This window comes from Chiloscyllium plagiosum, chromosome 30, assembly GCF_004010195.1.
Source record: "Chiloscyllium plagiosum isolate BGI_BamShark_2017 chromosome 30, ASM401019v2, whole genome shotgun sequence".
NCBI classification, from domain to species: domain Eukaryota; kingdom Metazoa; phylum Chordata; class Chondrichthyes; order Orectolobiformes; family Hemiscylliidae; genus Chiloscyllium; species Chiloscyllium plagiosum.
Genome location: NC_057739.1, coordinates 23469816 through 23486637, shown reverse-complemented (window position 1 = coordinate 23486637; position 16822 = coordinate 23469816). Strand labels below are relative to the sequence as shown.

Sequence of the window (16822 nt, the reverse complement as noted above, 5' to 3'; positions counted from 1 at the left end):
GAGCCCCAATTATCCAAGAATCCAAAACCCTCCCTCCTGCACCATCCCTGTAGCCACATGTTTTACTCCTCTCTCTCCCTATTCCTTGCCTCACTAGTACATGGCACGGGCAACAAACCAGAGACAACAACTCTGTTCGTCCTAGCTCTAAGCTTCCATCCTAGCTCCCTGAATTTCTGCCTTAAATCCCCATCTCTCTTCTTACCTATGTCGTTGGTGCCTATGTGGACCACGACTTGGGGCTGCTCCCTCTCCCCCTTAAGGATCCCAAAAACACGATCAGAGACATCACAAACTCTGGCACCTGGGAGGCAACACACCAACCGTGAGTCTCTCTCGTTCCCCACAGAACCTCCTATCTGTCCCCCTAACTATGGAGTCCCCAATGACTACTGTTCTGCTCCTCTTCCCCTTTCCATTCTGAGTAGCAGGGACAGACTCTGTGCCAGAGCCCTGTGATCCACTGCTTTCCCCTGGTAAGTCGTCCCTGCCAACAGTATCCAAAATGGTATACTTCTTGTTGAGGGGAATGGTCACAGGGAATCCCTGCACTGCCTGCCGGTTCCCTTTCCATCCCCTGACCATAACCCATCTGCCTTTTTCTTGTACCTGAGGAGTGACTACCTCCCTGTAACTCCTCTCAATAACCCCCTCTGCCTCCCGAAAGATCCAAAGTTCATCCAGCTCTAGCTCCAGTTTCCTAACGCAGTTTTCAAGGAGCTGGAGTTGGGTGCACTTCCCGCAGATGTAGTCAGCAGGGACATTAGCGGTGACCCTTACCTCCCACATTCTGCAGGAGGAACATTCGGCTGCCCTAACCTCCATTCCCACTATTCTAAATTCCCAAAGAGACTGGTGAAAAATAAGGAATAAAAAAAAACTCGTTACCTTACTAATCTGGTGCACAGAACCTTTTGTTTTTGGTTAAAGGAGGAGAATGGGTGGGAGGCACGACCCGAGTAGTGTTTCGGGTAACGCAATCACACAAATATATGACTTCCCAGAATCCCTTCACTCCTCCCTCGCACCTCTCAGCAAATGGAGGCCTCGATGCCTGAAGTAAGGGTTTTAAACAGTTAGACTCACCTTCCCAGAAATCCTTCCCTCCTCCCTCACACCTCTTGGCAAATAGAGTAGGGGTTGAGTCTGGGTGGGATGCCCTTTGAAATGGTGGTGTGAACTGCATGGGCCGAATAATCTGCTTACACACTATAAGAATTCTAAGTGCCATTGAGGTGTGTTGAAAGGATTTGTAGATTGATATTCAGTCTGTTTTGTAATCAGTAATTCTAATCCGAGAACACTGATTTAAAAAAAGAGTTAGATTGAATTTGATGAGAAGTCAACCACTGTTGATGACACACGTTATGAAGAATTGCTGAGCTCAATAATACAAGAGAGATGTGAGGAATTGGCTAGTTCAATGCTTTTAATGTTGAATTCACATCGGGAAGGAAGATTTGAACTAAGCTAACAATTTTCACAACTATTGGATATCTCCTACAGCCAATTAAGTATTTCTGTTAGAATCACTAGTTGAATAGAATTCATTAATGAATCAAAACCTGCAACCTATTCTAAGTGATTAATGATTTAACAACAATCGAGGTTTGTTCAATATATCGCATCAGTTGTATGACACAGATCTTTTACTACAAATTTTGTGTCCTATAATCCTGCCCCACTAGCTACCTGATGAAGTGCTCCGAAAGCCAGTGCTTCCAAATAAACCTGATGTTGTGTGCTTTTTAACTTTGTCCACCCCAGTCCAACATCGACACCTCCACATCAAAATTAATATAATGTTTGGTTTCCAGCTCCTTCAGCCTGATGAAATAAAGTTATACTTAAATGTAAGAAAAACACAGAGCCAGTACAGCAGTCCATCTCAAACTAAATATTCAAAGTTACTGATTAGAAATAATTAATTTCCATTAACTCTCCTTGTTGTCAATGGGTCTGATGACCATTTGGGGGTTGCTACATTACAGCAACCACTAGGCAATTGCTGGAAACTATTGTATGAAGCCAACAATGAGAAGTAATTTCATATGAAACTGTTAATGAGAGCAATGTCATCACCATTCTACTGCAGTCTGCAACGCTGTAGGAAAATACCCAACAAAAATTCAGACTTGGGTGAGTACATGTAGGTACCGCTACCTTAGAAAAAAGTTGCATTTATGTTGTGCTTTTTACATCCTCAGGATGTCCAATAGTGCTTTACATGCAATGAATTGCAGCTGCAGTTAGTTAGTTAACTTGAGCACAGTGGTGATGTGTATGCAGCAATGAGAGGCATTGTGACTTGATCTGCTTTCGTTGATTCTGTCATGATAAAGGTTATCTTGGGACATCTCCTTCTCGAGACTTTCTTTAAAAAAAGGGGAATGAATCCACCCAAAGCAAGCATGCAGGAACTTGAGTAAAAGTCTTATTTGAACATCAGTGAGCTGGATTTTGAAATACCAACAAAGGTCAGGACTAGATAGTTGGATCTGGTGCTCATCCCTGATGCTACTGAAACATTCCACCATTCTCAAAATGATGGCAGTGTGAGGGAACAGAGAATCGGCTCAACACTAATGAGCAGCTCGTTAAATTCATAGAGTGCTCGGGGCGATAATTTTCTAAACAAATTCTAGCAAGCCTAAACAGTCTGGTGCATGTTAGTCCACAGCATGTTAGTTTTGATGCGGAAACTTCTGAAGGTTTGTTTTCTGCACCGGGACATTTCTGTGCATGAGAGTCACTGAGCTGTGTCCTACATAAGATCACTGTGTTAGCTACAGGAGCTGTTTCCTTTCAATGAACATGACAAACTCTCTGAAGAGCCGCCTGTCTTCCCTGGCAAGGCAGCAGCAGGCTCCATCATGGCTACTACCTGCCTTTGCGTCAGGCACCAAGCCCGCAGTTCAGGTTCTCTGTACCATAAATAGGGCACTAAACCATGCCTTGCTTGGCGAGGTCTTGTAACCTTCAAAACTGACACTGTTGCGGCTCTGGATGGGAAGTCACACTGGCAGCTGGTTCATAGCCCCACCTTAAAACTCCAGCCCAGATCTCCAACAATACTGCATTCCCTCAGCATAGCAATCAAGTGCCTAGACCATGCACTGAAGTCATCAGTTTGAATCCATGACCTCAGAATGATTAAAGCATAGAAAATGGCTATTTGGCCCAATATGTCCAATCCGACCCTCTTGAAGGGCAACTCAGCTCATCCTACGCCCTGATACTAGCCTGAAGCAGATTAATATTATCACTTACCCTGAAATTGAAAAGGAAATTGAACCTTCTGAGGTAGAAGCATGAGCAAATTCATTGATTAAACACACAATTTTATTGCCTGGGAGAATTCCAGGCATGAGCTCCTTCTGATGTGTGAAAATCTGAGGGAACAAATCTGAAAACAGTAACGAAAGGAGCTCTCTTATTGTCTTGGGGTATGGTTATAAGTGAAGGATTATATCAGCTTGGGTAATGCATGGGAAACTTGCTGAGCTTCAAGGAGGTATAGTAACTCCAGCTTTCAGAAGACCATGTTCAAATGAGCAACATCTAACAAAAGACCATACAAACCTGGGAACAGGAGTAGGCCATTCAGCCCATCGAGCCTGTTTTGCCAGTCAGTGAGATACTGGCTGTTCTTTGGCCTAACTTCACATATCTGTCTTTGACTCATATCCCTTAATACATTTGCTTAACAAAAATGTATCTATCTGAAATTTAAAATTAACAACTGATCTAGCATCGACTATCATTTATTGAAGAGAGTTCTAAACCTTTACCACCCTTTTTGTCCGGAAGTGCTTCCTAACATCTCCCCTGAACAGTCTGGTCCTAATGTTTAGAATCCCCAACCAGGGGAAATAGTTTATCTTTACCTACCCTGTGTTTTCTGTTAATATTTGAAGACTTTGATCAGATCACCCCTTAACCTTCTAAATTCTGGAGAAAACAGACCTAATTTGTGTAATCTGCTCTCAAAGTTAACCCCGAAATCCAGGTCTCAAACTTGTAAACCTACATTGTACCTCCTCCAAGGCCAATATATCCTTCCTAAGGTAGGATGCCCAGATCTACTCACAGTACCCTAAGTGGGGTCTAACCAATATTGTATAAATGCAGTATAATGCCTGTTTCCTTGTAGTCCAGCCTTCTAGGTATAAAGGCCAGCATTCTTTTGGCTTTCTTGATTATTTTATGCCCCTGATCATTTCATTTTAAGGATCTGTACATCTGAACTCCTAAGTCTGTTTGGACATCCACTGTACTTAACTGCAAGTGGATTTAGAAACATACAGCTGACATAATGCAGGAATTTTGACTCCCTCCCACCATCCACTCCCCTCACCCCCTCAATGCGCTACTGGGGACCAAGCAACCAAACTGGAGCAGGGGTCTATCCCACTTGCTTCTGGTCAACTGCAGTTGGGTAGCCATGGGCACCCGTATGGGCCCCAGCTATGCCTGTCTCTTTGTTGGCTACGTAGAACAGTCCATCTTCCATAGTTACACCAGCACCACTCATCAATGTGGATTGCACCCAGTTTCCTCATTTCCCCTTCCCCCGCCTCACCCCAGCTCCAACCTTCCAGCTCAGCACCGTCCCCATGACCTGTCCTACCTGCCTATCTTCTTTCCACCTATCCACTCCACCCTCCTCCCTGACCTATCACCTCCATCCCCACCCCTACTCACCTATTGTACTCTATGCTACTTTCTCCCCACCCCCACCCCTCTCATTTATCTCTCCACTCTGTAGGCACCCTGCCTGTATTCCTGATGAAGAACTTTTGCCCGAAACGTCGATTTTCCTGCTCCTGGGATGCTGCCTGACCTGCTGTGCTTTTCCAGCACCACTCTAATCTAGACTCTGGTTTCCAGCATCTGCAGTCCTTGTTTTTACCCTGCAATTTTAAATTGCAAGTGGCAAACACTCGGGATATCGGTAGGGTCCTTCTTTTGAACCATAGACAGCCCTGCTAAGTGATGAGAAGATTTAACTCCAGTGCCTCCTAATGACTGAACTGTTCCATTCCTCATATCTCTCATACACAACTAGCTACTGTCATAGAAGTTGATAGATTTTTCTTTTGCATTAGTTTTTAAAAAATACTTTTAATGGGATGTGGGCACTGCTGGTTTGGTCAGCATTTAATACCAGCCTCTCATTGCCCCTTGAGATGATGGTGAGCCACTTTCTTGAACCACTGCTCTCCTTTTGGTAGGTACACCCATAGTGCTGTTTGGAAAGGATTTCCAGGATTTAGATCCAGTGAAAGAATGATGATATAAGACCGTAAGGTGGAGGAGCAGTAGTGGGAGGCATGGTGGCTCAGTGGTTAGCTACCTCACAGCGCCAGGGACCTGGGTTTGATTGCAGCCTTGGATGGCTATCGGTCTGTGTGGAGTTTGCACATTCTCCCCATGTCTGTGTGAGTTTCCTCCAGGTGCTCTAGTTTCCTCCCACAATCCAAAGATGTGCAGGTTAGGTGAATTGACCATGCTAAATTGCCTATAGTTTTCAGGGTTGTGTACGTTAGGTGCATTAGTCATGGGAAATGTAGAGTAATAGTGTTGGGGAATGGGTCTGGGTGCGTTACTGTTTGAAAAGTCGGTATAGACTTGTTGGGTTGAAGGGCCTGTTTCCACACAGTAGGGATTCTATATCTAGTAGGCTATTCTGCCCATCGAATCTGCTCTATCATTTAGTGAGATCATTCTGAACTGATAATCTTCAACCCCACTTTCCTGCCTTTTCTCTATAATCCTTGATTCTCTTACTGAATAAGAAAAATGCTGTCTCAGCCTATTTAATGACTCAATCTTCATGAACCTCTGCAATAAAGAATTTTAGAAATTCACTATCCTCTGAGAGAAGAAATTCTGTCTCAGCTCTGTCTTAAATATGTGACACCTTATTCTGAGGTTATGCCCTCTGGTACTGGACTGTCCTACAAGAGCAAACAAACTTTCTGCATTTACCCTAGATGTTTCAATAAATCCACCTCCGAATCTTCTTAATTTCAATGAGTGCAGGTGCACCCTACTCAACCTCTCCTCACAAAACAATCTCTCCATTGCTGGAATCAACCTAGTGAACCTTCTCTGGACTACCTCCAAGATTTTCTTAGATATGGTGATCAACACTGCTCACAGTTCTCCAGGTATGGTCTGACTTGTTTACTTTTAGCAACGCCTCCCCATTTTTTATATTCCATACCCTTTGAAATAAAAGCCAATTTACCATTTGCCTTCCATGTTACCCACTGAACGTGGATGCTAGGTTTATGTGATTTGTGCAAGAGGATCCCTCCGAATCCCTTTGTGTTGCAACATTTCCCAGTCAACACCAATGCTGTAATTTATAGAATAAGCCTGAAATACGGACTGGCAACTTTTCAATGCAAGTATAGACAGAGGTGGTGAAAGCATTTGGAGAGTTCATTTGTTACTCAAATCCCACCATAACAGTTATTTAAAGTGTGTTAGCTCTTTGCCTGTTGCGTTTTGAATTATCATAGCCTTACTATATTGGGTTATTTGTTCATTCACTTACTTAATTTCCATATCAGCTGCAACTGAACTTTGTTTTCATTTTCAGTAATTTATTATTTATATTTTTTGTTAAAAGCTATCAGGAAATGAATAATTTTCACAAGTCATTACATTGTTCAGAACATTGTGATGCAGGAAAGTTCAGTGGACCTTAAGTCCCTCATCCCAAGGTAGGGTTTTCCAGTAGCAGTGTAATCAGTTGGAAATTTTGGGCGAGACCAGTTATTTGTGTGTTCCATCTCCTTTTACTTTTGTGCAGCTAAAGTATACAAGAGGAGAAACTAGGTGTTCATTACATTTGTCCCTGTCCAACACAGACACCATCAGCCATCCAGTCTGACCAGTACTGCTTCAGTTGTCACCAAGTGTGGCTGCACAATGTAGAAATACTAATTTGCCAGGACCGTGTCCATTTAGAATGAGGGGCCCCAAGTGTTCCAAAGTGAAAGTGACTTCTGCCCTGCGAGCAGTATGGCACCAGGCTGCAGTGCAATTCCCACCATCCATGAAAGGAGGTGCACCAGCAACATGGGAAATGTCACTCCCTCTGACACTGGGATTTCAAATGGAGGCAGGTATACAGCAGACTTGTGCTCAGAAACCCCACTCCACCACATTTCCAGGAGGAGAACAAGTCTGGAGGAAACTTTGTTCGGATCTAAATAAAGTTGGCTTACGCAGAGTCATTTCGCTCAAATGGAAAAATATGGAAATGTGACCACCCTGGAGAGAAAGAAGAAGGGAAAGGTCTAAGACTGGATGGGAAGATATGGTGATGAGAGACTTAAGCACAGCAGGATTGGAAGGTGAATGGGGGACTTTTGGGAGGAGATGGGAAAGGGTGATCAGCCTGTATGTGATGACCCCAAATAAAATGAGAAAACCTGAAAAAAGATTAATATTTGTGAAGAAACAAAATGATAATGTTAAGGAAATTATGTCAGCAATAACTAATTTAGTCAACTGGACAACAAATTCTCCACTACAACTGAATACAAAATGATTAATTTCCTTTGCGACTACCTAAATCAACCGATAAAATAAACTTAATATGTCAACTATCCTTTATCAAAATAACTCAAAACAATATACTTTCTTCTCACAGCACGTTCAAACTTGATCCCTAGCCCTCCTACCTACAACTCTGACTATGATTACCTTTCCTGGGAGGGCTATTCCAACGTAACTTATTTTACTCGATTGCTTCCACCTGTACCAAAGGACTGCCCAACCCCAACTGGAACTAAAGGTAAGAACAGTAGTCAAAGCTATTTCACTTACTTAATCTTCGTTCTATTAAATAAACATGGGACCATTCATCCTGAATAAATGGCTTGTGTCATTGAATTATATGAAATTAATTTGATCTGTCCTATGAAGATAAGGAGAGCCTCAACATTTCTTCTGAGAGATACAGGAAATGATAAAATAGGAGAGTCTGACAATCCCAGCACACGCTCTTTCCACATCCAGTGACAATTAGGTGTTGGAAAGTCTCATTTCACTGGGAGAAATTCTGGGCAGACATTCAGCAATGTCCTATGGAGGGTGTGGATAAGCTAGAAGAACAGGCTTTTTTTTAATGTAGCATCTAGTAACAGACTGAAGAGCGACATTATGGGAGGCTTGGACAGTGATCTCCATTACATCTTCATAATGTGGTGTGAGCTGAATTGTCATAATCAGTTTAGGAATTCCACAATACGGCTGTGACTTCTGAAGATGATGCATTTCCAACATGAAGCAGATAAAGCCGTTTGTGAAAAACATTGCTGATTGCAACGTGACAGATTAACAAAGGGGCTTAAAATGCAGCCCAGAGTGAGAGTGCTTTAACCACACTAAAAATTATTATAATTTTCTACAATAAATAATGTTTCACACTTGCCTTCCTGTGGAGGTGATGCATTGGTTTTGTTTGTTTTACGGTTGCTAATGATGCTAGTACGTTTCATGTTTTTGGTTTGTGTTGTCATTGAAGGACTGATCGTTTTGATGTTCCTGTGCTATGTTCCGTGAAAATCTTGTAGATGACTACAGGGAGATTCTATACTGGTGCATGTAATAGAGAGTAATGGATAGTTTGTTATATCTATATGAATAACTAACTTTGCAACTTCATAGGTTACAAGGAATTACCTGATGTAAAATTCTTGGCCGAGGAGTTTCTGTTGAGGAGACAGTTCATTCCAGATCCTCAGGGTACAAACTTGATGTTTGCTTTCTTTGCTCAGCACTTTACTCACCAGTTCTTTCGGACGGATTTCAATAAAGGTCCAGGGTTTACAAAAGCCCTTGGCCATGGGGTGAGTAGAGGTATTGCTAAGGTTTTAATATGCTTAAGGTCCAGTTTACATTGTGAACATCCATTTCGAGAACTTTTACAGATTTTTACAGGTTTTCTTAATGCCTGGTGTCCATATGGTTAAAAATAAAGTTTCTCTCATTCAAGACTGGAATGAAGAGAATTTCTTTTTCTCTGTGTCATAAGTCTATGGAATTCTCTGTTCCAGACAGCATGAGGGCAGGGTCATTTAAATTTTTGAGGTTGAGTTCAATACATTCTTGACTAAAACTAACAAGGGAGTCAAATGAGATAGAGGGTGAGTAGGGAAAGGGAGCTCAGGCCTCATTCTGGCATCTCCCTGCCACCATGATATCGTCAAATGACAGAACAGAGCGAGGAGATTGAATGTCTCACCCCACTGTTAATGTGTATGTTTGTATTTTTATTGCTTTTTCCAATGTGCAGCATATTACAAGGAAACATGTTAAATTGAGCCAGTTAACATAAAACATCCTGCTTGGGGCCAGGATTTCTGCAAAAGCAGACGAGACCCCCTGCCTCGAAGGATGAATCCAGACCTCCTGCCCTGATTCCGGTCCCCACCATTTTCACAGCTGGAGAGCAGGGCCAAATTGTATTTTGGATAGTCGGATACAATTTTTGTTAGTGGGAAGTCCAAAGCACAATGTGTACTTTTTAGATCTATCAGGAAAAGATCCATACCAGAGTTCTTTGGAAAGGTAAGGTATAATTCTGGATACGTGAGTGGAGCACCTTTAGTAGAGGTCAGATCCCCTTTAGGAGAAGTCAAATGTCCCTTAGGAGAGGCCCAATGCTTTTTGGGATTGTTAATAATATACATTAATGTGCATAAAATGTGAATGACTCATTGAAACTGATATGAGCTTTCAATGGTACTGAGTAGAAAGCTATGAGGGAATCTTTAATTGAGGTGACAAGAGATCTACATCAGAACATAAGGACCAGGAGAAGGAGTGGGGAATTCAGCCCCTCAATCCTGCTCCATCATTTTATACGATCATGGCTGACTTCAACTCCACTTTCCTGCCCACTCCTCATAAACCTTTAACCCATTACTAATTAAAAATCTGTCTGTCTCCTCTTTAAATGTATTTAGTGCCCTGATGTCCACTGCACACAGGAGTATTGAATTCCACAGAATCACAACCCTATGAGAGAAATCATTCCTCCTCATCTCTATTTTATTTTAAATCTGCCATCCGTTGGACTAAAACTATGACCTCCCATTCTAGATTGTCTCTGTCAGGAGTTGTTCAGGAACTACCAAGATTTCATGTCATGCAATTTACATATTTTGAAAAATTGACCAGAGGGTTGAAAAAGATCAGTGCCTACCGTTTTACTCTGTCTGTTGGCATAAGCCTGAGGGCAATCTCTATAGGATTTTAACAGCCTTTCATTATTATAATGGGTGCCTTCAGTTCACAGGTCGATGAACAGCACAAAGTGCTGATAAAGTCTTTTGAAGTGTACCTATGAGAACAAAGCTTGTTCTATAAGTGATTAAAGAATGTTCAATGTAATGAATTGATTTTTATTAATGACATTTTTTAAAATAGTCAATTCACAAAAAAATTAAGAACTTTATTTAATTTCAGCAAGGCTTCTCAGGTCTCCCCGCGTTAGATACATAATGAGTTGGCATTGAGGGTGTAAGGGTAAAGTTTGGTATGTGAGATCATGGAATGATGTGAGTTGGCTTTATGTTGGTATACATGGAGGCTAAAGAGTCGAGAATGGGATGGAGGGACATAAGATAGCATGGAAGATACAGGAGCCAAAGAAAATGGATAGAGGGGCATAGATTAGCATGGGGTGTGAGGAGCAATAGACTTTGGGTAGGAATGCATGTGGTGGTATGAGATGGCATGGGACTATGCGAGAGGGCAAGAGAGATAAGGGCTGCAGGCCTGCCATTTGTTTTTTTCTATTTTAATGACAGGGACAAAGTGCCAGAACATGGGTTTTCATACAGCTCACCTCCACAGCCAGCAGCCCCTGTGACTGCCTATGAATGCTTTGTCGGGAAAGCTCCAACAACTCACAATAGCACCTCTCATATGCACCATCCCCATGTCAGCCCCTCCTGGCCTGAAATGAAAATTGGAACATCCAGGGCAGGTTTTCAAGAATCAGGCTGGTAGAGTCAAAGATTTTCCTGGCACTGTGTTCCCAACACAAGAGCAAAAATTCAAGCAGTGTGTCTTTACAAAAGACAATTGATAATTCAAGAAAGATTCAAAATTGAGCACGAGACAAGACGTCTTCAATGTGTACTTCAGACCAAATGACCAATTGCAATCTGTCAATCACTTGAGTCCTCGAAAACACAACTGAGCATTCCCATACAGAAAATGACTCGTTAGCCTTTCTTCTTATCTCTTTAGTAAGAACCCCTTACTTATTTAATAGAGTACAACTTACTTGACACCTAAAACAAATCCTGACTAATTTGCAAACTGGAAAATCTCATCTCTGTGTCTCAAATAACCGAACCCCAGAAACCATCTTGATTTATAGCTGGAATTTTATTCTTTCTGAAATATGTCAGGCCCTGCTTTGATGCCATCAAATGAATGGGGACCTCCACTTCTCACCTGATGGGAACAGTGAGTGGAAATTTACTGTGGATATTTAGGCACTTACTGGCCTTCACCAGAATCATAACTTTATGTTCATTTGTTTTCTAATTCCTTTTCTCTTTATTTGGCCTTTCAACCTAGATGAATGTCATGACTATAACTCTCCTATTCCTCTTGATTTTTTTTAAAATTAGCCATTCAGTGATATTATTATGTTCTGCTGGGACTTGAACCCATACCTCCTGGGTCAGAGGTAGGGACACTACTACTGCACCAGTAGCCTCATAGTTGTCTTTTAGATATTTTCTATTCAACCAGATCAGACATGTTATTATACACATCAGGGGAAGGTTGAATCAAACCCAGGACTTCTAGCCCAGAAGTAGGGACACAAGAACTCTGTTATTCCCTTTTTTTAGATAAATCTGGAAGTTACCACACCCAACTGAACGTCTTTTCTCCCATCACTAAATCACCCATGCTATTTTTCATCTATTATCAACCACCAATAATCACCCATGTTGCCAATTAATCAAATTAAATGCAATGCCCAGTGAAGACAACTGATTTCTTTTTTTATTTCTTTATCTCCAAAAGTGCTCTTACCCGCAACTGAACTCTTCTTTAACCCATTACCAAATCACCCATGGTACTTTTTTCATCTATTAACCACCACCATTAAATCAGCCGTATGTTCCAGTTGATTCATTTACATACAAGCCATCCAAGGTGAGGGAGAGGTGGGTAGAGGACGAGGGAGGGAGCTAAATTAAAATGGAGTTGGATAGGGAGATAAAGCACTCCACCCCCTGCAAGCCCACCTCCATCTCAAGGCAGTAAGACTGTTGGTGGACTTTGCATGTTTCCTCTCCAAGAACACCCAGGCATGCTGATTTCCCTTTTTTATTCCCCTTTTTTTAAAATAATATCCAGAAGTGTTCTGACACAGAACTGATCGATTTTTTCCCATCACCAAATCGCTGTGACTTTTCTTTGCAGATGACACCAAAATTGGTGATATAGTGCACAGTGAAGAAGCTTATTTAAGAGTACAACTCGATCTTTATCAACTGGGCCACTGGGCCAAGGAATGGTAGAGGGACTTTAATTCAGATAAATGCAAAGTGTTGTAGTTTGGTAAGACAAACCAGGGCAGGACTTTCACAGTTAATGGTAGGGCCCTGGGGAATGTTATCGAACTAATAAGCCTAGGGGTTCAGGTACATAGTTCCTTGAAAGTGGCATAACGGGTAGACAGGATGATGAAGAAGGTGTTTGAGACACTTCTCTTTATCGTGTGTTGAGTACAGGAGTTGGGGTGTCATGTTATGACTGTACAAGACATTGGTATGACCACATTTGGAGTACTGCGTATAATTTTGGTCAGTCTGCTATAGGAAAGATGTTATTAAACTGGAAAGAGTGCAAAGAGGATTTACAAGGATATTAACGAACCTGGAAGGTTTGAGTTCTAAGGAGATAGGCTGAGACTTTTTGCCCTGTTGCATAGGAGGTTGAGGGGTGACTTTATAGAGTTTTATAAAATCATGAGGGGCAGAGATAAGGTGAACAGCCAAGGTCTTTTCCCAGGATAAGGGAGTCTAAAACTAGAGGACATGGGTTTTAGGTGATAGGGAAATGTTTAAAAGGGACCTGAGGGCCAACGTTTTCACACAAAGGTTGGTGCATATATGCAACAAGTTACCAGAGGAAGTGATAGAAGTGTGTACAATTACAACATTTAAAAGATATCTGGATAGGCATATGGATGGGAAAGATTCAGAAGGATATAGGCCAAAGGCAGGGAAAGGGGACTAATTCAGTTTAGGAAATCTGGTCAGCATGAACAAGTTGGGCTGAATGGTTTGCTTCCATGCTGTATGATCAATGACTTTAAGTCAATCATCCTCGTGGCCAGTTGAGTATTTACAGGCAGAGCCCATTACAGGCTGATTCCTCTTTTACTTTTATTCAGAAGTGTTATCACTCACAACTGAAAGAATTTCCCACCACCAAATCATAGTGACTTGTTTTTGTTTTTAACTATTAACCACCACCACCAGTAATCACCCGTGCAGCCAATTAGAAGTTTACATGCAACTGATTCCTCTTTAAAAATCACCAGGTTTTATTACAAACAATCCTAGTATAACCAAGGGTTGAATTGACAATTTGAAGTTTAGCAAGCAAGGTTTGAGAGAAAAATACAATTGTCCCCAGGGCTGTTCACTGTCATGCACTGAGGATATTTTACATGATAAAAATAGAATCTTTGGGGACGGCTTTGTCATTTAGAAGGCTTGTTGAGACAGTTTTTTGCAAACTAATCACATGCACCATTTCACTAAATAACTGTGAAAACACAAACAATAGCTAGCAGCACTTAAGATCAACCCAGGCCAAAAATAAAACCTTGACCATTTCTTGCCTTTTGTGCAGTGTTTCACGTTTGTGTGAAACTGCTTTCTTTAACCATTTAGAGATTCAGTGAAACTGGAAAATTCTAGAGTATGTTTGTACCATGTAATGCAAGCATTCTGACCTCATCCAGTTTGGTTTATTCATCATACATATTTAACATTCATTTCTGTTATTCTTAAAATACTCACTCGTCCTTTTTGGCACTGCACTTGGCAAATTAAAGAACACGCGGTTTGAAACATGCAAACGCATTCATTTAGGCATCTTCTATTATTCCACTGCTATAAGACAAGAATATGGTTAAAGTTACATTGTCTAATTGCTTTATGGTTAAAGTTACATTGTCTAATTGCTTTGTATTCACAAACTCTTTTGGAAACTAATTGTTCTCAGGTTCATTTGTATTCATTTGAGTTCAAAAAAAACCCAGCAGGAAATATCTGGCTTTTTTTGTTTTTATATTTGCTTTTGAAAATGAAAATGTGTACAACTGAAATCACATATGTTATGGACCGGGCCAGACCCCTCAAAACATTTCATGAAGGTAGCCCAGACCCTAACTTTGCATTTGTTTTAAGCAAGTGTACAGTGAATATTCCAGGAGAGAATCAGCTGGTCATACTACTTAGTTTTAAACAAAACAGAATTTATTCACAAGATTACTGAATGAAACACAAAGAACAGAAATGCCTGTATTGAATAACTTATCCTACCCAAAAACCCAACAGACGGCTTGATTGGGTCAATCAACTCACAACTGAAAGAATTACCCACCACCAAATCATAGTGACATTTTGTTTTGTTTTTAACAACTTAATGATGCTGTTCCAAAATACTTCCAACAATTCTCATAAACAACCCTTGGCTCAAAAGGGAGAATGAAACACAAGTTCTTACAGGAGAGAAGTCAGAGAGAGAGTCCAACAGTCTTTCTTCACACAGCCACTGTTGCATTAAAAATCAAACCAAAGAATGGCTGAGCTGCTAGAATTGGCCACACCTCTTTCATTATACAAGTTTTTTTTCCAAAGCTTGAAAGCCATCTGCATGAGGCAGTGTCTGTTATCTGTAAACAAATGGGCCCTAAAATCCATCCAACGTCAGACTTGTCAGAACCTGTGTCATTTACAACATCTCTGAAAAACACCAAGGACAGTCTAACCTTGTTAAAGGAACAGATTTGTCACATATCTCATACTATGACATTTGATTATCTTACTAACATTTAAAACCATACAAAGTACAATAGTTAATGTTGAATTCAAAACTTGGATATAACGTCCACAAGATGTATGATTTCCCAACATTATACTATTTTCCTTAATGAAATTGATGAGAAATGATTATTTCAATTGGCTAGGAGTCATTGAAAACTTTAAGAGATAATCATGATTACAAGAATACCTCATTTATATTGCAGTGCTATTTCTTGTTGTTTATGGTGTGAGATGGATGGGGACACAATGACAACAACAGAAGATCTGCAACCCCATCAAATCCATTGCAGCACAATTGCTTCTATGTGCAAATCACAGGGATATTACAACCACATCTAATTCTGCCCTTGGCTTCTGGCTAATGGCAGCAGATAGTTCTAAGTTGGTATTTGTTCTAGTCCCTTTATTATAGGCATGCTAAGGTGCATTTTAATGCTTTCTGAAATCAGCAGGAACTGGAGTTTTGATTTTACAAAAGATTATGTGAATTGGGAGCAAGAGTAGATCATTCTGCCATTCAGTAGGATTATGGCTAATCTGATTGTATCCTCAGTTCCAACCCCTGATAACTAGTGACTCTGTTGTTAGTCAAATATCTATCTACCTTAGCCTTAAAATTATTCAATGACCCCAATTCCACCCCACTCTGGAGAAAAGAGTTCTTCAGATCTGCAATCCTCTGGGAGAAAAATATCCTCTTCATCTCAATCTTAAATGGGAAACTGTTGATTTTGAAACTGTGTTCTCTAGTCTAGTCTGTCCTATAAGGGGAAAGTATTATTTCAGCATCCCAGTGTGTCAAGTCTTCCCAGGATCTCTATATTTCAATAAGGTCACATCTTATTGTTCAAAAGCTTAATGAAAACGAGTCCCAGGCTGTCCAACATTTCCTAATCAGGTAATCACAACCACACCCTCCCCTCCCCATCGCAGCTATCAGTCAAGGGAATCTTCTCTCAAGTGCCTCTAACACTTTAACATCCTTTCTTAAGTAAGCAAATAAAAACAGCACTAGCACTCCAGATGTGTCCACACCAATGTTTTGTACAACTGTAGCAAAACATCCTTACTGTCACATTCCAGTCCCATTGCAATAAACAGCAATGTTCTCTTTCCTTTCTTAATCACTTGCTGTATGTTAATGTTTTGTGATTCATGTAGCAGGACACCCAGATCTCCTTATTCTACAAAAATCTGCACCCTCTCTTGATTATTTAAATAACTGCTGCTTTTCTTATTCTTCCTGCTAAAGTGGACAAGTTCACAATTGTTCATATTATACCCATTTGTCAAATTTTTGCTCACTTCTATATCCTTTTCTGTCCCCTTAACAACCTTCTTTGCTGTCCATTTCTGTGTCATCAGCTGAGTTAGCAACTAACGTGTCTGGTACTTTTATCCAAGTCACTAATATAAATTGCAAATAATTGAGGCACCAATATTGATCCCTATGGTACACTTCTGCCAATACAAAAATGACCCATTTGTAGCTACTCCCTGCGGTTAACTAGTCCTCTACCTATACTAGTATTCTACACCCTGAACTCTTATTTTATGAAGTAACTTTTTATATGGCACTAAATAACTTTTAGCATTTAAGGACAGTACGCCAGTTCCTCTTTATTTATGTTGTACTCTGTACTGTACTGTAAATTTCTGTACTGTACTGCACGCAAGACACCTATTTTCTTTACTGAAGCTTGCCTTGT

At 40.8% G+C, this 16822-nt stretch overlaps 1 protein-coding gene across 4 annotated transcripts in view; it reads left to right on the top strand.

Moving 5' to 3' along the window:
* The window catches only part of LOC122564813 (prostaglandin G/H synthase 1-like), a 104607-nt gene that overhangs the window by 58945 nt on the left and 28840 nt on the right, over window positions 1-16822 (top strand). For 3 of the 4 annotated variants that reach the window (XM_043720099.1, XM_043720098.1, XM_043720101.1), the window contains 3 exons: window positions 5997-6173; window positions 7670-7813; window positions 8689-8870. In XM_043720099.1, coding sequence (XP_043576034.1) covers window positions 5997-6173; window positions 7670-7813; window positions 8689-8870 — 503 coding nt within the window. The remainder of the gene's footprint in view (window positions 1-5996; window positions 6174-7669; window positions 7814-8688; window positions 8871-16822) is intronic. The other variant, XM_043720100.1, reaches the window with a different exon arrangement.